Source organism: Littorina saxatilis, linkage group LG1, assembly GCF_037325665.1.
Source record: "Littorina saxatilis isolate snail1 linkage group LG1, US_GU_Lsax_2.0, whole genome shotgun sequence".
Lineage (NCBI taxonomy): Eukaryota > Metazoa > Mollusca > Gastropoda > Littorinimorpha > Littorinidae > Littorina > Littorina saxatilis.
The window spans coordinates 15,047,004-15,072,522 of NC_090245.1; the positions used below are offsets into that span (position 1 = coordinate 15,047,004).

The 25,519-nt window shown below is 41.6% G+C and overlaps 2 protein-coding genes across 2 annotated transcripts; both read right to left on the reverse strand.

The window, feature by feature from the left end:
* Window positions 1-2,699: 2,699 nt before the first annotated feature.
* Window positions 2,700-10,287, reverse strand: LOC138962683 (small nuclear ribonucleoprotein Sm D1-like). Its single transcript, XM_070334604.1, has 4 exons — window positions 10,151-10,287; window positions 7,186-7,262; window positions 5,142-5,336; window positions 2,700-3,724 (listed from the first exon to the last, which is right to left on the reverse strand). Exons 1-4 carry the CDS (start codon window positions 10,162-10,164, stop codon window positions 3,606-3,608), a joined length of 405 nt encoding a protein of 134 aa, XP_070190705.1. The 5' UTR covers window positions 10,165-10,287; the 3' UTR covers window positions 2,700-3,605.
* A 4,366-nt stretch (window positions 10,288-14,653) lies between these two features.
* On the reverse strand, window positions 14,654-24,635 carry LOC138962689 (uncharacterized). The gene is made up of 3 exons (XM_070334616.1): window positions 24,495-24,635; window positions 17,385-17,560; window positions 14,654-16,348 (listed from the first exon to the last, which is right to left on the reverse strand). Exons 1-3 carry the CDS (start codon window positions 24,505-24,507, stop codon window positions 15,671-15,673), a joined length of 867 nt encoding a protein of 288 aa, XP_070190717.1. The 5' UTR covers window positions 24,508-24,635; the 3' UTR covers window positions 14,654-15,670.
* Window positions 24,636-25,519: the final 884 nt, after the last annotated feature.

Genomic DNA, 25,519 nt, shown 5'->3' on the forward strand with positions numbered 1-25,519 from the left:
GATTGAACTTTGTGTGGACCATTCTTTCCCCCTGTACGTACATGTACTACCTGTCATAAAAAAAGAAACTAGGCAGGTGCACTTGAGTGCAGATCTGTGAGAGGAGACCGTTTAGTGTAAATTTGATCTGCACTTCAATGTACCTGCCTATTGTTTTGTTTTTATGGTGGGAAGTAAAGAATTGCACAGATTCTAACAAAGCAGAGAACCAATACAATCATGAGGGAAGGAGAGTGCAAGGGGATCTTGTTCAAATGAATGAAAACCGAGAATAAAAAGTATTTTGCACATGTGGTTGTTAATTGTTCTTTAACTTTTGTGTTCATTTGTTTTATTTATCATCCCTAACATAAGGAGTCACATCAACAAAATACACTACTGAAATTGATTCAACATGATTGAGCAACCTCACCTGCTGATGTGCAAAATGAAAGGATTAAAGAGTTGTCTTGCAAACTGCCACCGCTCTCAACGACTTTTTATTTTATTTTAAATTACTCAGTATCAGTTCAGATTTGTGTTTGTACGCCAGTATTTATGAGTGCTCGTCTGTACATGTGCGTGTGCACTGTGAGGTTGTTTGCAACATGATGAATGGATTGGATAAAGAAATTTGAGAACTAGTGGTACCCTGTGATGTGAACACCCTGTGGACCAGCCAAAAGTGTCTCTACATTGCGGGTTCCCTTTCATAAGAGGTATTCTTTGGTTGGTAAATTTCAAGTTGAGTGTCCAAGACAAATTTTCTCCAACAAGAGCTATAGCCATGCAGTAATGTCCGTTCAACTCGAAAATAAAGTTTACAGAATTAATTGAATTTTTAAGTACAAATATTGTTTATAATCACGAATTTGCATCAGTTAAAAACAAACGTGTCAACACACTACCACAATTCGCCACCGTCTGTGAAATTTAGCATCTTGCAGTTTCCGTGAATTTGGGACACTATAAACTTGAGCAGGTATTGTGTACCATCATTCTCGCTAAAGACTGAGAACAGCAACACTTTCTAAGCTATCATCTTTACCCTAAATGTCTGTCTGGTTTAAAGACCATTGGGTCGAAGTACATGTACATGTACCTGCAATTGTAACGTTTTGCTTTGACAAAAATGAATCGTTCAAATAACTTCCAGTAGAAACACAACCAAGTAAGGCAGAGGGTCAATGACAAGATCAGAGAAACAAAGGGAAGTCTTTCTTTATTTGGTGTTTAACGTCGTTTTCAACCACGAAGGTTATATCGCGACGGGGAAAGGGGGGAGATGGGATAGAGCCACTTGTCAATTGAGACAATGACAAAAGGTGACGTTTTCATGTCAGTATGTCCCAAATGACATCACCAGTACATTTTTCATTCTATCTAATCTGTTTTCGTTCTATTTTTTCTAATAACATGCGTTAACAATTGATTGCCAACTGGAATGGAAGAGCACAAAAAGTGTAACTTGATATGTAGTTTCTCTAGAGGGAAAAACATCTTCCACTTTCATGTCAGTGTGTCCCATGCAACATACATTTGCCAAACAGCTATGTGTAAGTAGATTATTTGTTAGTGGTATAGAAAATACTGATCAACAATCAAAGTCAGTTTTCACATTCATTTTCTACCTATTTCTTATTTGTTTATTCTTTTGGCAATGGTGAAATGTCAGCAATCGTGTGTCATTCGGGACAGTAGACATGACACCTGACCTTTTGTCACTGTCTCAAAAGCACTAATCAAAAATTTGCTCCAGGGGCTTGCAACGTAGTACAATATATTACCTTACTGGGAGAATGCAAGTTTCCAGTACAAAGGATTTAACATTTCTTACACACTGCTTGACTAAAATCTTTACAAACATTGACTATATTCTATACAAGAAACACTTAACAAGGGTAAAAGGAGAAACAGAATCCGTTAGTCGCCTCTTACGACATGCTGGGGAGCATCGGGTAAATTCTTCCCCCTAACCCGCGGGGGAGGTAACAAAGGGAAGTAAGCACCCTTAATAGAAACAACCACAAGTGAGAGTTATGCAGAATTGAACAAGTCTCCTCAGCTGACACACACGAAACGGAAAAGGGTACCGCCAAACTCGGCGGTTGAAATTACAACAAATCTGATCCTCAGCCCAGGCACCCAAAAGAATAAGCATTGAAATGAACAAAATACTTTTATCCTCAAGATTCTCGCAAGCTCATGTTTATCATTCCGCAAGGCACTCCAGCACTTGTATGTGACAGAAAAGCACAACTTTTATTCTTGACCAGACATTATCCTTTTGGACGACACCAACTTGAGGTGAGAATTATCTGCTGCAACCGATTGTTTTGTGACTTGGTAAGACAATTTAAACCGGTGTTTGAAGCTGATGAAAAATGGCTAACTATGAAAGCAAGTAACAGTTCAGTTACTAAATGAAAAACTATTTTGGTGGAACATTCCTATCATCCACAGCATGCAACCAGAAAAGTCCATCATAGTATAGCTTTGAGCAAAATCATGCTTGTAGCTCACATAAAACATTGGCTGTACCTGTCACTGTATGAATGGAAGTCAATATGGACAGGCAGGTCATCGCCGATTTGAAGTGATTGAAAGAATCTAAAAACACACTCGCTAAAAGTAACACCAGTCGCTTCACACTACAGCGATGATTTATATTAACACACACACACAGTCAATCACACATACCGTTATAAGAAACAAAGAAGTTTTTCCTTTCAAATAAGAACTTGTATTGACAACAGCAAAATAAAAAGACATTATATGCACATTAATCCTTCCAAAACTTAAGTTTTTCCAATTCTTGACAGCCAGCTGAACATACTGCCAAGGTTCATAGCACAATGTTCAGGCATACTCTCATCTAATGCTTATATTCTCAATCCTTCTGCCCCATCAACACAGTAACAACTTGCTGCAATGAACAATTTCAAAATTGTAAAAAAAGAAGAGGACAAAAACAAGAACGGAGGCATGGAGACTTCAGATTCAAACGACTCATTTTGCTTCTAAACCATTTTCAACCCAGGTTACAGAATGATTTTTATACCAACAGGTAAGGGTTACATGGTCAGCCATGGGAGAGAACAAATGTCAACATTTCTACTTCTAGAAAAATAAATTAAAATCTGCCTGAAAAATACCTAAAAATAGAATTTCAACAACAGACGGACATGGATACACTATTATGTGCTGAACAATTAAATTTGAAAACCAAGAGGGCAGTTTGCGGAATCGTTATGCTCATTTTCAACTCAAGCTCTATCCAGTCTCACTTCACTGCATTCTCGCACACACATTAAAATAACGACGATGGGCAATGGCTTTTTGCAGTAAATGACGCACCATCCTTGATCCCTGCATGAACACTCGCTTAAAACCTGGTTCCACTTCGACTGGACATGCTGCTCTCACTGGGTTGGACAAATCGAAACCAGAGAAAAAAAACAACAACAGCGCAAGTCAGTGACAAGTCCTTCACTTCAGTCACATACACACAGTCGATGATGACGACGGCAAACACCAGTCTGCCACAGCAACGATGCCTCAACTACAACAGGCAATGAAGAAAGAGACGGAGGATGATACGAAGTGATGAAGGTTGCGTGGAGCAATCAGCGCCGACCCCTTGGCCCCCCTCGTCTGTCGCCACCGCCACCACCACCGCCGCCCCTGGGTCCTCCTCGTCCTCTCCCTCTGCCGCGCCCCCGGCCTCCTCGGCCACCCATTGGAGCTGCACAAACATAATCAGCATTATTTCTCTCAGCAGGTACACAGCCATAATGACTACACAGGGATGGCCAAATCTCAAAATTTTAACTCGCCAACCGGGAAGAAAGTTACTAGCCTGCCAGAAATTTTGCTGGCCCGGTACATACCACAGTTGCTGCATCTGCAGTGTTTATATGGCTTTGAAACTCGATATTTTAACCAAAAGTGTTGCATTGGACCAGAATTTTCATCGCCCAACCAGACCAGTAACTTTAAGAAAGTCCGCCAGAAATGTTTCTACTAGCCCGGCGGATTGTTTTACTCTCCTCTGGAAAATCGCGCGAACGGTTTAGCCATCCGTGCCATAGCTACATGCAAGGTGAGTAATCAACCATGGGAAAGTTTGACTGGCCCAGACAATGACTTCAACCAACAGCCCTTAGCAACAAACTTTTTCACACAGACTCAGCTGATATGCAAATATAACTATTAGCATATCAAATTAAAATCATATCGTGGCCAACAGATCAAATTAAAGAAAAATATGGTCTAAACAACTACTCCAACAAGACAGAAAAATTCACCAGAAAACCTGGTTATCCATATGTATCCATTTAATTTATATTAGAACCAAGCACTGCTTCAAAGGCATTTTCACATAATCTCTCACACAATGAGATAATCATAACACAGAGATGCACCACCCACAGACTGCGAGAACTTGTAGCGCTTTTCATGTCAGAGTCCGACGAACAACGATCGTGCATCAGGGAAATCTACAGAGCCTAGCATAGTCACTACTTTTGGTGGGCCCTCCGTAGCAGAGTTATTTTAACACTATTGTTTGCAGATAATCCTGGTTACATCGGCCCATTTTCAAATCCTCATGTCGGACGAGCAATGTGCGCTCGTAGACGATAGAGACCAATGATAAACACTTCTTTTGGAGTGGCCCGCTTAAACTCAAGGTATGCGGCAGATGCGGTGGTTTTTTTTTAAACGGTTACAAACAAGCTGGTAAATGGCAAGTTTTCGAAAATTTCAATGAACCGACACAGACTGCAATACCGAAATAATACAGAAAAAAATGTGATCGACAAACAGCGAACAAACAAATTAAACAAACATACAAAAAAGAGGAGAATTGTTTAGCTAATGACGCTGACAGTGTTGCACCAGCTAACTGTCCTATGGAGGACACACCAAAAGCAGTGACTATGCTATTGCTGGGCTCTTCAGATTTCCCTGCGCGCACGATCAATGTTCGTTCGACACTGACATGAAAAGCGCTACAAGTTGTCGCAGCCACGCACACATACCCACCTTATTTAAAAACATACTGGTTTAAGGGAGAGAACTGTACTATTTCTGAAGGACCCATATCCACCTCTTATGTCAAAGCCAAAGCGTGTAAAGTTGTACAACTACAAGGTACAAACCTTTGCCTTCCCGTTTCTTCTGCTTGGCCCGAGGAGCGTCGTCGATGAGCAATGTGTCCAGAGGTAAGGAGTCGGGCAAGATGAAGTAGCGAATGTTGTTTCCACGGATACTCAACGAGTCTAGCTGCTGTGGGTCTCTGTTTTTCACTGTCATCTTCACTGACTTCAAGTGGGTATTCATACTGACGTCGACACCTGGAAACAGAAGACAGGAAACATGTCAAATCAGGCTATGAACTTTCAGTTTCACAGTAAACTGAAACTGACTTTTTAACAGCAGAATTAAAACTGTCTCAGTGTTGTCTCACGCTTGCTCATATTAATGATAAATAAATTGTAGTAATTAATACTTGGCACAGTTAAATGTTCATTAGTTATTGATTTATTATCATGGAAATATCCAGATTTAGCTCCTCTTTCACAGTCACACACTTTCAGAGTCTGGTGTCATTATGATGGGGCTATATCTTATATGTATGTCATATTATGATATCAAAATAAATGTTTTTATTTTAATGGATAACAAGATTAAATTAATTTTGGCATGATGTATTGAAACACTTCAAGAAATTAAGCATAAAATGTATACCAACTGATGTAAGTGAGTTTAATGCAGAATGTATCTTTTATAATAGAAATATTGTAATTGGAAAACACGGTATTTTCCAAGTCTGTCATTTACTGAATGAAAATGGCAGTCTATTGAATTTTGTAGATTTTCAGATAAAATTTCCTACATTGAAGGTTAACTTTTTGAAATTTGCAGGACTGATCAAATCTATTAAGGCATATCAGAAAAAGATAAATGTAATACAGGAGGCAAACTATGAATTGTTAAAGCAAAAACCATGGAAAATAATATTTGAAGGAAACCATAGTGCCCAATCGTGTTTGGCCTCGGCAGACTCAGCCCCAGCTGGCGTGGTAAAATGGAATGGTATTTTTGATAACCTCAGCTGGAACAAGATCTTTTACTTATGTCATAAGACAACAGTTGATTGTCAGCTAAAATGGTTCCAGCTGAGGTTAATTTATAGGGCTTTGCCCACAAACCGCTACTTATTTCTGAGAAAAATTGTTGAATCTTCTAATTGTTCGTTTTGTAACAATGAGGAAGAAACAATTAATCATTTGATGTGGCATTGCCAGCATATTAACAGGTTTTGGCAGGAACTACAGGAAGTGTTGAATAATAGTTGTTATCATGTTACTAATTTCCGGTTTTCGGAAGCGTTGGTATTGTTTGGAGTTCAGGAAAATATGTTCACTGATAAAGCCTTAGATTTCATTATTTTATTGGCCAAATTTTATATTTACAAATGTAAATGGAACTCTGAAAGACCGATACTTCCGATATTCTTGAAATTTTTGAAAAGTAGATATTTATTGGACAAGTACAAGGGGGGATTAGCAGAAGATAAGTTTGACCGCATCTGGCAACCATATTCTAACCTGGTTTCATGAAAATTGTCCAGTACTAGGCTCTACTCCTCCTCCCTAATTCGTTAACAGTATCTTGATATATATTCTGTTGTAAACTTGAATCTTGTAGCAATCAATATTGTTTAAAGGTCTAGTAGTTGTTGTAGTCAAACGGTCCTATACAGTGCCTCTTTAACTTTCTCCCTCTCTCTCTCTACTTCTCTCTCTGTTCTAGATCATTCTTTTTATGCATGTTGTAGGTATGAATGTGGCGATGTGAATTGTGATGTAATGTACTATAATGTGTTGTAAAAAAAAAAAACGGGAAAAAAAAATATTAAAGAAAAAAAAATCCCAACAAGATTAAATGTGGAATGGCTAACACCTAAAGGAAAATACACTGCTTTATGACAGCAGACATGTACAATCACAATTCACATAATACTAACACGGTGTACACCCTAGCAAAACAGCTCATTACATGTACAAAACCACAAAAACAGTGATATAATTATTATAAATTAATTCAGACCAGCACTTGTGCTAGTACTAGCGTTATATAAAATGATGAAAAAGTCTGCCTGGATTTTAGAAGAATTATTATTATTAGTCCAAGTCTTACCTGTAACCGTTCCGTGGACCTGTGTTCCGTTTTTCAATTCAATGGTCACTGTCTCATGACTCAGCTTCATGAGAAACCTGCACAAATATTGCAAATATTAATCAACCTACTCTTCCTAAGCAACATACTCTTCTTAAGTTCCTTTACCTTGCAAACTGACGCTGATGGGGTTAATGTCGACCAAAAGAGTGGAATTCCCTTTTGGTGGAGTTCCTGTATACAGGGAATACCACAGGGTGGATTCCCTGTAGCGTTTTCGCTGATAGTGAAAGTCACGTGATGCCTAGCGACATCAGTAGAATTTGATGTCTTTCAATCTTTTTTTTTTACATTTAAAAATTCGAGTATGGTTTGCAATTTTTTTAATTGAAAAACAATTTTTAATCGATACCTAAATGAAATATGACGCAGCTACAATAAATAACTCATAATAACGACAAACTGCAAAGCGTTCTATTAGCATCACACTTCTGTTTGAAGCCATGGACTCTGATGGAGTTACTTCAAGAGAGAGACAATTTGATGAAGCGAGATTTCCGTAACCAAATCATTTCGAATCAAATTATACAACGTTCTTGCCTAAGCATGTTAGCTTGGCTAAATGCCGCACGCGAATTCAGGAATTCAGTTTTAACAGATTTTTCTTGTAGAACCACCATTTTGGAAGGGGAAGTAATGCTAACGGGTAACTCAAATCGGTTCACAGTAGTCACGCGCTTGGTGTGAGATTTAGCGCTATTGAATTTTTCCTACAGGATCTCCACCCTGTGGGAATTCCCCTCCAGGGAATCACATTCTTTTTGGTCGTCATAGACCCCATCAGCCAAACTGACGGATATTCAACTACATTCTCCTGCTAATCATGGTCAATCAATAATCAGGAATCCTAAAAGACGTATATATTTAAAAATTGTATGCTGTGGAAGAGCTGTTCCCCTGATAATGATACATGACATGTACAGTGATACTGATAGCTAGGCAAACAACACCCTGCCAGTGCCAGTGCCAGTGCGAGACATTTAGGGCAAGCAATCACAGCAAATAATTAACTTTGTTTGATGTGAATGCTATGCAGTGTTTGCTTGATAAGATGTCCTTTTCCTTCAGGAATACACATAACATTGGAGCACACAATTGATGAACAACTGTTTAGGGTTTATGACTTATAAAAGTTATAATTATATTCAAGTTTCAACTTTGTTATAATGAAACTTCTTTCTTTCTTTATTTGGTGTTTAACGTCGTTTTCAACCGTTCAAGGTTATATCGTGACGGAGAAAGGGGGGGAGATGGGAAAGAGCCACTTGTTAATTGTTTCTTGTTCACAAAAGCACTAATCAAAAAATTGCTCCAGGGGCTTGCAACGTAGTACTATATATGACCTTACTGGGAGAATGCAAGTTTCCAGTACAAAGGACTTAACATTTCTTACATACTGCTTGACTAAAATCTTTACAAACATTGACTATATTCTATACAAGAAACACTTAAGGGTAAAAGGAGAAACAGAATCCGTTAGTCGCCTCTTACGACATGACATGGCTGCGATCTGCTGGCCGATGTGAATGCGTGATGTATTGTGTAAAAAAAATTCCATCTCACATGTCATAAATAAATCCCTGCGCCTTAAATATGTGCGCGATATAAATTGCATAAAAATTTTTTTTTTTTTAAAATCCCTGCGCTTAGAACTGTACCCACGGAATACGCGCGATATAAGCCTCATATTGATCGATTGATTGACATGCTGGGAAACATCGGGTAAATTCTTCCCCCTAACCAGTATTGGCGTTAACCGTTAATTACTGGTATTTTACCGGTGAAATGAGAAAATACCGGAAAATAATTGGCTGCCGGTATAACCTACAGGTTGATTTTCAGAACTATCGTTTTTTTCGCTGGTAAAACAACAAAACCAGCACTCTGAGTTGGACTCTTACTGGTTCCAATGACCAGCCTACCTTTTATTTCTGGATAGTTTCATAAAAGTTTGTGTACCAGTTTGAAAAAGTATTAGCGCCATCACTGCTAACCCGCGGGGGGTATAATGAAACATCTTCCTTGGTAATCTTGAACTTTAGCGTGTTAAATTCATAGCTCAGAATTCAGAGGCATTTAAGTCTCCAAATTTGTAGAACCAGCACTTGTAATCATAACAAGTCATTTTAGATCCTTTTGAAGTTACGGAATGAACTCCGATGAACTGTACGAATGCATTTCGTTTACATGGGTCAAAGAAGGAATTATCCGTGTGAGCGAACAAGGGAGACAACTCTTTCGTGTAAATGATGTCAAATGGTTGTCAACGTACGCCATTTTCGTCGATTGAACAACCAAATTAATTAATTATGCTTAAGCTTGAAGCTCAATCCGTCAATTAATTTCACGACAAATGTTCTTTGGCTTGCTTACAGTTACACGGACTTGTATCAAAAATAAGTAAAGAATGTCACTGGATTCTGAGCTATGAATTTAACACGCTAAAGTTCAAGATTAACTCTTCCTTATAATTCGCACGTAGTTACTTTACTGTGGACGTTGTTAACATATTTTACCATTAAGCATTTTATCAGGTTCACCAACTGACTAGTCTACTGACCCAGTATTAGTCAAGAAATGAGTGACTGGGAAAAATTTTGTGTGACCAAGATCCAAAACTGAACAGCATAAATCCGATACAGGACTAACGCAGTACGAATGTACGACTGTGAAGATATGAGACGGTCATCTCCACAACTGGTATGGGCCTGAACATGCAATCGTCGTGCCATAAATATTAATCTTTGCAAGTTTTACACTACGTTTAAAAGAAATGGTTGCATTGTTTACAAACAGGCATTGGCTAGGGGGCCTACTGTTTTCGCTAAGCACAGAGCTCGTACGCAAAGTAAAAACAAAATACACGTATATTACATCTCAGCAGACTTAATACAAAAGCATGCATACAAAAATGTAAGAATATTACCGAACAAGCTTCATGATGAAGCAGATTTACAATCCCAACCACCGGCACAAAATTCGAAGCGGTAAACGCAATTTAGACGCAACGTACTGTTTTTGATTCTATTGCCAAAGAGTAAGCCGAAGGGAAGCTACTCCCATACCTACGAAGAGATAACTCTTGAAATCTTTCAACCTGCCGCAACAAATACAGTTACCTCCCGTTGCACTGGCAATATGACCCAACCGTTCGTCTGATTCAACAACAATCAAATTGATCTAAAGTTTTGTCTAAAGGGATCTTATCTTTGAGCTATTCTTCGCTTCTCTACTTAGTCAAGTTTTGACTAAATGTCAAGTTTAAACATAGACGGGGAATCGAGACGAGGGTTGTGGTGTGTGCCTATGTGTGTGTGTGTGTGTGTGTGTGTCACGGTGTGTGTGTGTGTGCGTGCGTGTATGTGTGTGTCTCTCTCTCTCCCTCTCTCTCTCTCTCTCTCTCTCTCTCTCTCAGTCTCTCTCTCCCTCTCTCTCTCTTGCGCGCGCACTTGTGTGTGTTTCTGTGTGCCTCAGCGTGACTGTGTGTGTGTTTCTGTGTCTGTATATATTTTTCTTTGAGTGTGTGTGTCAAAGTAGACAGACAATAAAGTATTTGTTCATGTTCTTGTACACACACAAAACGCGCGCACACATGGACACATGCACACACCAACCAACACACACACACACACACGCACCGCACACACACACACACACACACACACGCACGCACACGCACGCACACACACGCACACACACACACACATCGTGGCAAACACACACACACACACACACACATACACGGACGCACGCACGCACGCAAAAACACACACACACTGACACACACACACTGACACACACACACACACACACACACACACGACACACACACACACACCCACACACACACATACACACACACACAAACAGAGTCATAACCTTCATTGTCTTCGCTTAGTCTTACACAGAAACAATTATAAGAAAAAGAACCAATTTATAAACCCTTTTCAGGGGCGGATCAGTTCATTTTAGGGGGGGGGGGGGGGGGTTCCAAAAGTATATTGTGAAGATATGGGTGTGAAGGCGCGAAGCGCCGAGCCGACGGCGCGAAGGCGCCTAGCTTGCTAGGGGGGTCCGGGGGCATGCCTCCCTGGACAATTTTGAAAAAAAAGGATGCAAAATGGTGCAATCTGGTGCATTCTGAGAATGATCATTACCAGTTTCAGGCAGCAGATTTTGTCACTGATTAATACCCCAAACAACAACAACAACCCAAAAAAACAAAAACAATTTTTTTAATTTTTTTGGCTGGGGGTGGGGGGTACCGGAAACCCAGAAACCCCCCCCCCCCCCCCCCCCCTCGTCCGCCCCTGCGTTTGACCGGCGGGATTATTTGCATGCATCTGTGTTTGATATGCCAAGGAGAAAACAACAAGACTTCCCCCGAAAGCCGCGCAGAAAGGTTGCCTTGAACACCGGGGTAAAAACGATAATACACGTAAAATATCGTGATAGTTTCAACCCACGAAGAAAACAAAACAAAACAACAACAAGAAAACACACACAAAAGCCAACAACAACATCAATAAGAATGATTGTGCAGTGAAGACCACCAGGTAGCAAGTGTTACAACAATGAAGGGGAGGTAACAAGTGTTGGAACAATGTAGGGGAGGTAACACAGGTTAGGATAGTTTCGAACACAGTGGACACAATACTGCTTTTCTTCTCCCTTTTTCGGCCAAATTGTTCCAAGCACACTCTGCCCGATGGTCCGTTTTAAACTTCAGTCGTAACAAAACTGCATTAAATAACTTTACTTTTTATATTTAGTCAAGTTTTGACTAAATATTTTAACATCGAGGGGGAATCGAAACGAGGGTCGTGGTGTATGTGTGTGTGTGTGTGTGTGTGTGTGTGTGTGTGTGTCTGTCTGTCTGTGTGTGTGTGTAGAGCGATTCAGACTAAACTACTGGACCGATCTTTATGAAATTTGACATGAGAGTTCCTGGGTATGAAATCCCCGAACGTTTTTTTCATTTTTTTGATAAATGTCTTTGATGACGTCATATCCGGCTTTTCGTGAAAGTTGAGGCGGCACTGTCACGCCCTCATTTTTCAACCAAATTGGTTCAAATTTTGGTCAAGTAATCTTCGACAAAGCCCGGGGTTTGGTATTGCATTTCAGCTTGGTGGCTTAAAAATTAATTGATGACTTTGGTCATTAAAAATCGGAAAATTGTAAAAAAAAATAAAAATTTATAAAACGATCCAAATTTACGTTTATCTTATTCTCCATCATTTGCTGATTCCAAAAACATATACATATGTTATATTTGGATTAAAAACAAGCTCTGAAAATTAAATATATAAAAATTATTATCAAAATTAAATTGTCCAAATCAATTTAAAAACACTTTCAGCTTATTCCTTGTCGGTTCCTGATTCCAAAAACATATAGATATGATATGTTTGGATTAAAAACACGCTCAGAAAGTTAAAACAAAGAGAGGTACAGAAAAGCGTGCTATCCTTCTTAGCGCAACTACTACCCCGCTCTTCTTGTCAATTTCACTGCCTTTGCCATGAGCGGTGGACTGACGATGCTACGAGTATACGGTCTTGCTGAAAAATGGCAGCTACTTGACTAAATATTGTATTTTCGCCTTACGCGACTTGTTTTTTCTCCCTTCTTCGGGCAACATGCATCTCAAATTCTGCTAAACTTCAGTCGTATAGAAACTGTAACAAATAAACTGCAATGACTGTGAATGCAATGGCTGTGACTGAATGCAAACCATTAGCTACATGTATCAGGGCTCCCCATAGCACGCGTCCCTGCGTCCTATACGCACTAGAAGCCGAAAACACGTACTAGAAAAATGTTTTTGGGGTCCCGGGACGCACTAGATTATAAAAGAGCGGGTCCTTGGACGCACTAAATTTCCTTTATCGTGCGTACCGTAGATAAACACACACACACACACACACACACACACACACACACACACACACACACACACACACACACACACACACACACACACACACACACACACACACAATCACGTGGAAATCACTGGGACTTTTCGGCTTTTGGACCCTTGGGACCCTCTCAAGTTCTGCAGTGGGGGGTCCATGGACCCTCTAAAAATAGAAAGTGGGGGTCCCGGGACAAACGATATCAGCATTCGCCTAAAAGGCTCATGCTTGATATCTTTTGTTCTCGACATGTCTTGTTATCATTTGCTAACAGTCAGCATATTAGAAACTAGATGAATACCCGCTTCGCCGGGTACGGCTTCGCCGGGAAGAAGTCGAGCCGAATACCCGGCTGCGCCGGGGACCCGGCTTTGCTGGGTGTACGCCGGCTTAGCCGGCGCACCGCACGAAGGAAGGGAGATAAACGCGCAAAACACTGGAGAAGAGTAAAAATAGTATAACGGTAATATGGATTGAGCGTTGTCGACAGTGAAGGAGATCTAAAAATAGTAACGTGCAGTGACCTTCTTAAAATAGTAACGTAGTAACGGGAATATGGATTGACGCCACACGAAGGAAGGGAGATCTAAAAATAGTAACGTGCAGTGACCTTCTAAAAATAGTAACGTAGTAACGGGAATATGGATTGACGCCACACGAAGGAAGGGAGATAAACGCGCAAAACAAAACACTGGAGAAGACAAGGAAGAGTTACTGGAAATGGATATAGTGGATCTACAGAAAAACCAAAATCAGTTCAGCGCTGCGCGCTGAGAGCACGTGTTGAAATATCTCATCGATGAGGTTGTGTCCGGGGTGTAGCTGAATACGGTCTCCAAATTTGAAAAAGATCGACCGAGAACTTTAGCCGTGCATCGCGGACAGACACGCAGACACACAGACACACAGACACTAGTCGTATATATATATAGATAACTCATAATAACATTTCTTTTTCTTTTCCTTTGTTACATAATTGATGTAGGGGCGGGTAGCATGCCCCCCCCCCCCCGGAAAATGTTGATAAAAACAAGGAAAATGGAGCAATCTGGTGCAATCTGAGCCAAGAAACGTCCCCTAATACACCTTCCAAAAAGTAAATTTAAGAAGACAAATTTGGATCAAAACAAGGACAATTGACCGATCTGGTGCAACCTGAGCCAACAAATTGCCCAACTACTTTCCAAAACCGTCACTTAGAAGACAAAGCCCGGATCCTAGGGGGGTTCGGGGGCATGCCCCCCCAGGAAAATTTGGATTAAAAATCAAGGAAAATGGATCAATCTGGTGCAATCCGAGTCATCAGTTTTTCTTTATTTTGATTTTTCTTCTCTTTCTTTTTGTGTGTGTCTCTTAAAAAAAAAAAAAATTAGGCTGGGAGGGGGGGGGGGGGGGGGGGGAAGTGTGTGTTTCCGGAAACCCCGGAAATCCCCCCCCCCCCCCCCCCCGGGGATCCGCCCCTGGCTTACTGCTTTTTGTACGTGTGACAAACAAGACTGACAAGATGATAGCTGTGTCCATATTTTATTCTCTTTAGCCGTAAGTGCTCTCATTCACAAGAGAGTCAACAAAGGACGACAACCCACTATTACAGTAGCAAAGAAATTTTCTGTCCGAAGACAATGCAACTTGGGCAATAACAAGAAAAGAAAGATTAAGGGGAAACAGGATTAGGGTAACCCGACCCCCCCTTTTTTTCCGAATCTCCTAAAACGTGTTTTTTTCGCCCCCTGTAAGTGTAGCCTATGCGATGCTAACTTTTGTCTGTCTGTGCGTGCGTGCGTGCGTGCGTGCGTATGTATGTATGTCTGTGGTAGAAACTTTAACATTTGACTGAACACCGAAATACTAATTTTACCTGGTTATTATTCAAGCAACAGCATCAAAGTATTGAAGCAATGATCAACATTTCGTCGGCACGTATGTAGTTAAAGTGTGTATCCAAAGAAAACGGCTGGTGGGGGGTTTTGGGGGGGTAAAAACAGGTGACTGGTTTGTGTCGTGTGTGGTATGTAGACCAGGTCAGGCGGGGTCAAGGTTAGGTCAGATCGCGTGAAGGATTGTGGTATAGATACAGTTATCACCGAGCTGGAGTACTAGTTCGCCGATTCGGAGAAGACGATTTCACATTGTTCGGTTTCGTAGCTCCAGAAAAAGAGATAAAGAAGATACCAAAGGAGATTTCCTACATGTTAATCTGCACAGCGTGTTTCCAGTGTCTGCGCGAGGAAGCGCTGTCGAAAGCGCAGTGTCGATCTGGCCATCTGGCAGTCGTGTCCCCGTAAGTAGGCTACAGACAGACAGACAGATCTAGATCTAGTGTCTCGCACTCTTGCACCGTGTCACCTATGCTTACTGTGTGTGTGTATGTGTGACGGAGTGATTGAGTTTGTGTTACTGTTTGTCGATTTCTTACGTGAGCCTTGAAGGCTTCGCCTCTTGTTAATTCTGATATAATATGTTGTTGCTTTTTAACCGTATTTCCCCAGCCCAACCTTTTTGCTTTCTTTTTATTTTGTTAGGCGTTATCCACGTGCTACTATCAAAGCGTGGGGAAGACAGGTCATCACCCACTGTTCCCCGCAGAACAGATCTACCTCGCGTGCCGGTGTGAATCGAAGGTGTCCGAAACGGGTCACCGCCGGGTAGTACACACTCTCTGCGAACGTCATGCACCACGTCGTAGCTCGTCTCATGCGACGATGTCTTCGTGCAGCACGGTGGTGAACTCCTAGAGATGCTCCACGCTTGGGGGTCTTCAGTGAGGTCCTCCTGCCTGTGCTGGGTGCGAGTCTGTGGCTGGTGGCTGTTGGTCGTTCTCCCGCCACTGTGCGGATGCTTTTCATCGAGGTCATCGACTTGCCCTTTCTCTCTCTGCTTGCTTGTCTTCTGCTGCTGGTGGATGTTCTAACATCTGGCGCCCAACTTCGACCAGTGGGGCCCAGCTCCCGCAGAAAGCTGAGCGGGAGAGTTTTGCGGCTTAAGTTATAGCTGCGTTGCCCACGTCCGCCCGTTGTTGTGTCGTGGTATGCGCCACGCTTGAGGCGTACGTTGGCGGGTTGCCTGGCAGGTGGGTTGGCGGGTGGGATGGCGGGTAGGTTGGCTCGTTGCCTGGCGATCATGGCGGCGTGGGCGCAAGCGATGCGCATGTCGAAGAGGAAGGCTTTGTCGCAGTCAGCTCTGGTCAGTCCGTACCCAGCTCCCTGTGGGCAGAGAGCGCACTGCTTTTAGGGCTACATACCCCCTACGCTTTTCTTAGACCCCCAGTAATCTTAGAAACTCAAGTCTTAATAAAGAAGGTAGTCCTTACAAAAGGAGGTTATGGACAGAAAATCTGGGGAAACAGTCTTACAAAGGGAGGCAGTCTTATAGCGATCGGGGTCTTGAAAGTGTGTGTTAGTGTGTGTGTGTGTGTGTGTGTGTGTGTATGTGTGTGTGTGTGTGTGTATGTGTGTTAGTGTTAGTGTTAGTGTATGTGTGTGTGTGTGTATATGTGTGTGTGTGTGTGTGTGTTAGTGTGAGTGTGTGTGTGTATGTGTGTGTGTGTGTGTATGTGTGTATGTATGTGTGTGTGTGTGTGTCGGGGGGGGGGGGGTGTCCAACCATCTATCCATCCATCCATCCATCCATCCATCAGTTCATCTTTTCAATCGTCCGTTGCTCTGTCCATCACATGTCAGGCAGAGAACCGTTTGAGCATGTTGAAACTGTCAGGATGTTTGCTGTTGATGCATCTACATGTATACAGTATGTGCTTAATTCCCTTAATTTTCAATGTTGATTATGGAATGAATCAAACGGCTGGTTTATTTGATCCCTGCACAGAGCTACAGATTTACAATTCAAAATGCACGATACCTTTTTCAAAAGCTTGAAAAAAAGTAAGTCACAGATTCATGCGAGTATCATTAAAAACTACCCCTTTAAGCAAGCACAGGCAAACGTCTTATTGCGGTCAAAATGACAAGAATCTTAATATTAATCTTTACATATTCTTGATACTGCGACCACCAAGCCACCTTCCGTCCCGCCCCCCTCCCTGTGTGTTGTAATTGGCCACGTGTGTTCTGTTTTATGAATTTTCCCCCTTGTCTATGTGCTGTCCTGTACTGAAAAGCCTATACATGTAAAAAAAAAAAATAAAAAAAATAAAAAAAAAAAAAAAAAAAAATCCACGAAAAGGACAAAAAAAAAAATCCACAAAAAGGACAAAGAAAAAAATCTTAACGGTCATCTTACGCAGGTGTAGCAGACATCGTGACGGTTGCAGGCTGGTTTGAACTGGCCTTTGTAGAAGAAGGGCAGTTGTAGCGGAACGCTGCACCCGTCGGTAACATTTTGCTTGGTACACAGCTCTCCCTTCACGATCAGCAAATGTCCCAGCACGAATAGGGAGCCCCAAAGACCCAGGTAGCCTGCAAATGAAAATATAGCTGTGAGGAGGTTTGGACATTTCAGACGGGGGAAGTGAGAGGGGGCTGGGGAGGTGGAGCAGGGGGAGCGGATGGGAGGGGGGGGGGAGGGTTAAGCAATTGAACAAATAACTGAAATGAGGTTTGGACACTTCGGAAGGGGGAAGGGAGAGGGGGAAAGGGGAGGAGGAGGGGGAGCGGAGGTGAGGGGGGGAGGGTTAAGCAATTGAACAAATAACTGAAATGAGGTTTGGACACTTCGGAAGGGGGAAGGGAGAGGGGGAAAGGGAGGAGGAGGGGGAGCGGATGGAGGGGGGGGGGGGGGGGGGGTGGGGGGGTTAAGCAAATGATCAAATAGTTGTGGTGAGGTTTGGACACTTCGGAAGGGGGGAAGGGGACGGGGAAGATGAGGGGGAGCGGAGGGGAATGGGTTGGAGGACATAGAAAGTCGTTTTAGTCATCATAGAAAGGTAAGGTAAAGCAAGGTCATACAGCCCTGTGAGGTTACCCTCGTGGACATGTGGTTGCTTTCTCATTTGGAAAAGTGAGTTGCTAATACAGTACATCGCTAACCACCCCTACCCCCCACCCCCCGATCCCAAACCTCCACAAGTTGAAGCCTGGGCAGATCCTTTGTGACTGATATGATTGGTTACAAGGGAAGGGAGGTTTTTGGCGCATAAATGTTAAGGTTCTAATACTACGTTAAAGCCTGTTGTTTCTCAGACTTTGTTCCTGTAGATATTCGTGGTTTCAAATTGTTTTTACTCCGTTTTTCCATCATCAAGGGTGCTGGTGTAGTCAGAATGCCCTTCACGCCCGCATAATTAATGGGCTATATTTACAACACCGCGTTACTGTCAAGACATCAGGCTGTTTTACATGACAACGCGAACGTGACATCCTGACGGCTTCGACAAACAGCGCACCGACAATTTACAAAGTAAAGACGTAAATAAAAGGGATAACACTAAAAAAACAAGTCGCGTAAGGCGACATTACAACATTTAGTCAAGTTGTCGAACTAACAGAATGAAACTGAACTCACTGCATTTTTACAGCAAGAGCGTATACTCGTAGCATCGTCAGTCCACCGCTCGATGCAAAGGCAGTGAAATTGACAAGAAGAGCGGGGTGCGTAGTAGTTGCGCTGAGAAGGATAGCACGCTTTTCTTTATCTCTATTCTTTTTAACTTTCTGAGCGTGTTTTTAATCCAAACATATCACATCTATATGTTTTTGGAATCAGGAACCCACAAGGAATAAGATGAAATAGTTTTTAAATCGATTTTGGAAATTTTATTTTAATAATAACTTTTATATTTTTAATTTTCAGAGCTTGTTTTTAATCCGAATATAACATATTTATATGTTTTTGGAATCAGAAATGGATGAAGAATAAGATGAACGTAAATTTGGATCGTTTTAAAAACAAATTATTTTTTTTACAATTTTCAGATTTTTAATGACCAAAGTCATTAATTAATTTTTAAGCCACCAAACTGAAATGCAATACCGAAGTCCCGTCTTCGTCGAAGATTACTTGGCCAAAATGTCAATCAATTTGATTGAAAAATGAGGGTGTGACAGTGCCGCCTCAACTTTTACAAAAAGCCGGATATGACGTCATCAAAGGTATTTATCGAAAAAAATAAAAAAAAAGTCCGGGGATATCATTCCCAGGAATTCTCATGTCAAATTTCATAAAGATCGGTCCAGTGGTTTGGTCTGAATCGCTCTACACACACACACGCACAGACAGACAGACAGATAGACACACACACATACACCACGACCCTCGTCTCGATTCCCCCTCTACGTTAAAACATTTAGTCAAAACTTGACTAAATGTAAAAACAAGTCGCGTGAAGCGATATAAAAACATTTAATCAAGATCAACGCTACAAACTAGTCATCGCCGAGACAACATTCAGATAGTCTCGGCTAACCATACCGACGACAGAGACGGGTCACGCTCGCCACCGCGAAGCACGCGTCCGTAGTACTTACTGAACCTATTTTTGGCTCACGTAAGTGTAGCCTATGCGATCGTAACTTTGTCTGTCTGTGCGTGTGTGCGTGTGTGCGTGTGTATGTCTGTGGTAGAAACTTTAACATTTGACTAAACACCGAAATACTCATTTCACCTGGTTATTTTTCAAGCACCATCTTCAAAATATTGAAGCAATGATCAACATTGTGTCGGCATGTGTGTAGTTAAAGCGTGTATCCAAAGAAAACGGGTGGTGGGGGGTTTTGAAGGGGTACAAGCAGTTGACTGGTTTCTGTCGTGTGTGGTATGTAGACCAGGTCAGGTGTCAAGACCAGGTCAGGGGTCGCGCGAAGGATTGTGGTATAGATTCACTTTTCTCACTTCTGCATTCGCCGATTCGGGGAAGACGATTTCATGTTGTTCGGTTTCTAAGCTCCAGAAAAGTAAATAAAGAAGCTACCAAAGGGAGATTTCCTACAATTTGATCTGCACAGCGTTTTTCCAATGTCCACGCGAGGAAGAGCTGTCGAAAGCGCAGTGTCGATCTGGCAGCCGTATCCCGGTAAGTACAGAGACAGATCTAGTGTCTCCCACTCTGATAACGTGTCACCTACTGTTAATCCGTTTTGTTTTAATTTCTTTTTATTTCAGCAGACACGGATGTCAAACACAGTGCTAGGCAGTCACCTCTAGTGAAATGAGTTGATCTAAAGTGCCTGTAATGTTTGGATGTCTTTAATTGTTCGTGGTTCGATCACAGGCGAAGGTATCGTCCACTGGACTACTACTATCAAAGAAAGACTACAATGTTCACAGGTAACCAGAAATTTACCACGCACAGAACCCTCATTACGAACCTCTTTTTAACCATGCCGTAGTCGTTGGGGTTAGAATCTTCGCAAATTTATAAAAAAAAGTATCCGTGATACAAAATGAAAAATAAAAAAACCCAGATAGACTGCTCACGTTCCCAAATTCTGGATACAAAACCTAAGAACGGTTGGTTAATGGAACGTTTCATTTTCGACAAAACAAAACATTCACTTTCAGTTTTACGGTTTATTCTGATGTTGACGCGGTTTTTACATTTAGTCAAGTTATGACTAAAGGTTTTAACATTGATGGGGAATCGAGACGAGGGTCGTGGTCTATGCGTATGTGTGTGTGTCTGTGTGTGTGTATGTGTAGAGCGATTCAGACAAAACTACTGTACTGATCTTCATGAATTTTGACATGAGTGTTCCTGGGTATTATATCCCCAGACGTTTTTTTTAACGTTTTTGATAAATGTCTTTGATGACGTCATATCTGTCTTTTTGTGATTGTTAAGGCAGCACTGTCACGCCCTCACTTTTCAAATTGATTGAAATGTGGGTCAAGTAATCTGTGACTGTCCGGACTTTAGGATTACATTTCAGCTCGGAAGCTTAAAGATTTGTTAATTATTTTGCTCATTAAAGTTGTCATTAACAACTCCTTTTAGCTTACAGATTAAAAACATCATTGCATGGTATTCTTCATCTTCTCCTGAATTAAAAAATATATACTTGCAAAACGATCTCAGAAGTAAAGAAAGTAGGTCGAGTATAATGTTCGCATGCTTCGCGGAGACGAGCGTGACCCGTCTCAGTCTCTGGGAAAGTTTAGCCGAGACTATCCCGTCGCGATAATTATAACCTTGAACGGTTGAAAACGACGTTAAACACCAAATAAATAAAGAAAGCCGAGACTATCAAATTGTAGTCTCGGCGATGACGGGTTTTTGGTGTTGATCTTTTAGTTTGATGCCTACAGATTTACTGAATGTTTTTATATCGCTTCACGTGACTTGTTTCTTCTTCATTGTGAGCGAGACCATAAGGTAGCTCAGGATTAATCCGATGTGTGAGGAAACGGTTACCAGTGATGAACAAATGCATGTCTTCTACACACTTTCGCGTGTATAATAAATACACAGTTAATCAACACGATGGTGTTCCCGTCACTGCTGTCATTTTAACCTGTCTGACGCATTTTGGAAGACATATCAAGATGTATATGCCATTTTTGACGGAAACCTTGACAGGCTCATTTGTATAACTGGAATACACATATAACAATAAATCACTTTTCTACAGCGCAAGCCCCGAATTCACAGCTCCAAGCGCTTTACACTTCCAATAAACACACACACACACACATACACACACACAGACACACACACACACACACACACACACACACACACACGCACACACACACACACACACACACACACACACACACACACGATATAAAAATCATGACATTAAAAAACACAAGCACACTAACCCATCATAGCGATACGAACAATTAAACAGTCAATAACAACAACAAAATTCAGCAAGCAAGCGTACTCACTACTAAAATAAGAATGCATGCTCTCTCTCTCTCTCTCTCACTGCGTCCTCCTTCTCTCTCTCCCTCTCTCATCGCATCCTCTCTCTCTCTCTCTCTCTCTCTCTCTCTCTCTCTCTCTCTCTCTCTCTCTCTCTCTCTCTCTCTCTCTCTCTCTCTCTCATAATTATAGAGAATGCCACATGGCTTGCTGTCTAAAACCAAGTTAACACGATTAAGCCTATTTAAATGATTGAAATGAGAGTAAAAGCTAACTGTTCAATATTTGGGGAAAGTAAACAGCAAGTAAAATAGTAAATGTTTTACATCACTGTAAAAAAGTGAGTATTTTGGCTTTCGGCTTTTTATAGTAATATTATCAAAGCTGAAATCGAAACAAAAAACAAAAAAACAAAAAAAAGATGAAAAAAAGATTGTGTGATTAAGTGTTTTGAAATATAATTTGTCTTCATGTCGTCAAAGTGTGACAAACGATGTTGGGCAATAACTCTGTCGGGCTTGTATGGGTTGTAAAAGAGTGATTACTCTTGATTTTATTGAGGCACACTTCTACTCGTTGCATTAGGCACGCACACACACACAAAAAATAGTCTGTTTACGGTATCCCGACCGACCCTATTTTTTTCGCGCGACCCTAGACTTTTTTTTTGCATTTGGGAAAAAAAATAAAATTAAAGTCTGTTTTTGTTTGCAAAATAAGTGAAAAATATGGTTTAAAAAAACAAAACATCCCGACCTACCGACCCTATTTTTTTGTGCCTATGTTACCGTAAACAGACTTTTTTTTGTGTTGCCTTATAGGCCAGTCTCTAGTGAGGGGTGTGTCTGAAACACGTGGACAAAGCGCACGTATGAAAAGTTTGTCTCAGCTTTTCTTCTTTCTTCTTCTGCGTTCCCGGTCTACGTTTGTATGGCCATGTTGGGTTTGATGCGTGCATGCCTGGTTTTCTCCTGTAGATGGGTGTCGGCACAGGAGGTCTGCCCGCTGTCCTCAGCCAACATGTTCCGTCTTCATGGCAGCTCAGGTTATTTTTATCGAGGTTCTCTCCTCTCGATCCGCCGTGTTTCGCCTAGGGGCTTGCGCTGCCTAGTTGATAGGGTCACCTCGTAGAGGATGTGGTCATAGACCACGCACGGTCGGTCTTGGGATAGGGAAACGTTATGCTAGTTCGGAGGGATTACGCCACAAAGGCCACCTCGCGAAGACCCAGGGTCCTAGATTAGGGAGGTCCAAGGGGGAGCACCGGGAGGGCTACCCCTCTACCCGCACCTCCAACACAATCCCTTCCCCTGGTAGCTTCATCCCCAAGGAGGAGACAGAGCTACCTGCAACACCCCCTGTCTCAGCAAAAGCAAGAGCATTCACTCTTTCACAACATACAAACCCGACAGAGTTATTTCCCGAGTCCGTCTATTGCGTCGAGTTGAGATTGTAGACGCTCTATGGGTCCACGTACTCAGTTGACAGTGATTTAAAGTCACTGTCATGCTGAGGAACAAAACGAAGATGAGCAAAGACATGCGTGTCGTAAAGGTGTACAATGCACACACCGTGTCATTTGTGATGGACAACGCGACAGAACGCTCTGTAAAATGAGACAACCAGGCCAGAGATTGGAAAGAAAGGGGGAAAGGGGAAGAAATGAAATGCTTGAGAGCGATTGCTGAATCGCTTGTCGCAAAAACCTACCTACACACACACACACACACACATACACACACACAGACTTACGCACGCACGCATATATATGTCAATGGCTCCGCGAAACTGTTGTTGTGGTTTTGATTATTTATTTACAATTCAGTCTCATGAAAATAAAACCAACAGGCTGATGTTCCCCTGTTGTTGTTTTCGGTGAATTATAATCATGAAATTTAAAGTAAGCGTTTTCTATACCAATGCAAAATTGAGGGGGTGACGAGTGATAGCAATAATAATACTGAACACTTATGAATCATTCCTTTTTCATAAGAACTCACGGGGATGAGCAAAAAAACCCAGGGTATGAACATGCATAAAAACCGTGACAATGAGAGAAATAAAAGATATTCAAAAAGCTTTAGACATATACAAATCATTCTATTCATAGACACAAACTGCAATTTAACAATAAATTGACGTCGATACCTGTGCTCTCTTATTGTAGATGTACACAAATAGTTTCGTTCTCCGCGAAAGCCTACAACAATTATCGATGGTGCAAGAACAAGGACAAGAACAACAACAAAGTTTACACTGCTAAAGTATTACTATTACCCGTATAAGCAATTAAGTAAAGCGTAATTGCTCTCAGCCTGAGAGAGAGAGAGAGAGAGAGAGAGAGAGAGAGAGAGACAGACAGACAGACAGACAGACAGACAGACAGACAGACAGACAGACAGACAGACAGACAGAGAGACAGAGAGACAGAGGGATGGCGCAAGAACACAAACAAGAGCAAGAACAAGAACACGAAAAAAGATAACACTGCTGAAGTATCAATATTACCCGTATAAGCAATTAAGTAAAGCGTAATTGCTCTAAGCCTGGCAGAGAGAGAGAGGGAGAGAGGGTGTGAAAACGCTTACCTGCCGCCGCCATGACAAATCCGTGACGGTGTGTCAGCTTCGCTCGCACAGATGTCCTTTCTTTGGGCACGGGGTTTCCTTATCCATCGTTACCATAAATTAAACAGACTGCAACAAGCCTGATGGGGCAGAAGTCGTACATGCATACATTAAAGACACAGTCCTTCTCTAGTTAACAATGTAGCTCCCCCAACTCAGATCTGGACTGGCTTTTACGTGGGAGAAGACTATCCCTCCATTTGAACTTTTACCAAAACTCGACAGCCTGGTTTTTGAGTCACTTGAGAAAAAGTGACTCTATGTAATCGGTCAGTGTTAGTCTGTCCGGCCGGCCGTCCGGCCGGCCGTCCGTAGACACCACCTTAACGTTGGACTTTTCTCGGAAACTATCAAAGCGATCGGGCTCATATTTTGTTTAGTCGTGACCTCCAATGACCTCTACACTTTAACGATGGTTTCGTTGACCTTTGACCTTTTTCAAGGTCACAGGTCAGCGTCAAAGGAAAAATTAGACATTTTATATCTTTGACAAAGTTCATCGGATGTGATTGAAACTTTGTAGGATTATTCTTTACATCAAAGTATTTACATCTGTAGCCTTTTACGAACGTTATCAGAAAAACAAGGGAGATAACTAGCCTTTTCTGTTCGGCAACACACAACTTAACGTTGGGCTTTTCTCGGAAACTATAAAAGTGACCGGGCTCAAATTTTATGTGAACGTGACTCATTGTGTTGTGAATAGCAATTTCTTCCTGTCCATCTGATGCCTCATATAATATTCAGAACTGCGAAAGTGACTCGATCGAGCGTTTGCTCTTCTTGTTTAATTTTTTTTTTAACCGAGTTTGTTTTCGAATTGAATTTTTAAAAGCCACGAGTGTCAATATTTGTCAAATTTTATTCACACAAATATTTTTAAATTTTTGTTTTTGGATTTTTGTCATACAAATATTACCAATCTACGCAGGCAGAAGTCAGTGTGTCGATACTTCATGCGCGTGCAAGTGGAGGGATGATCTTAA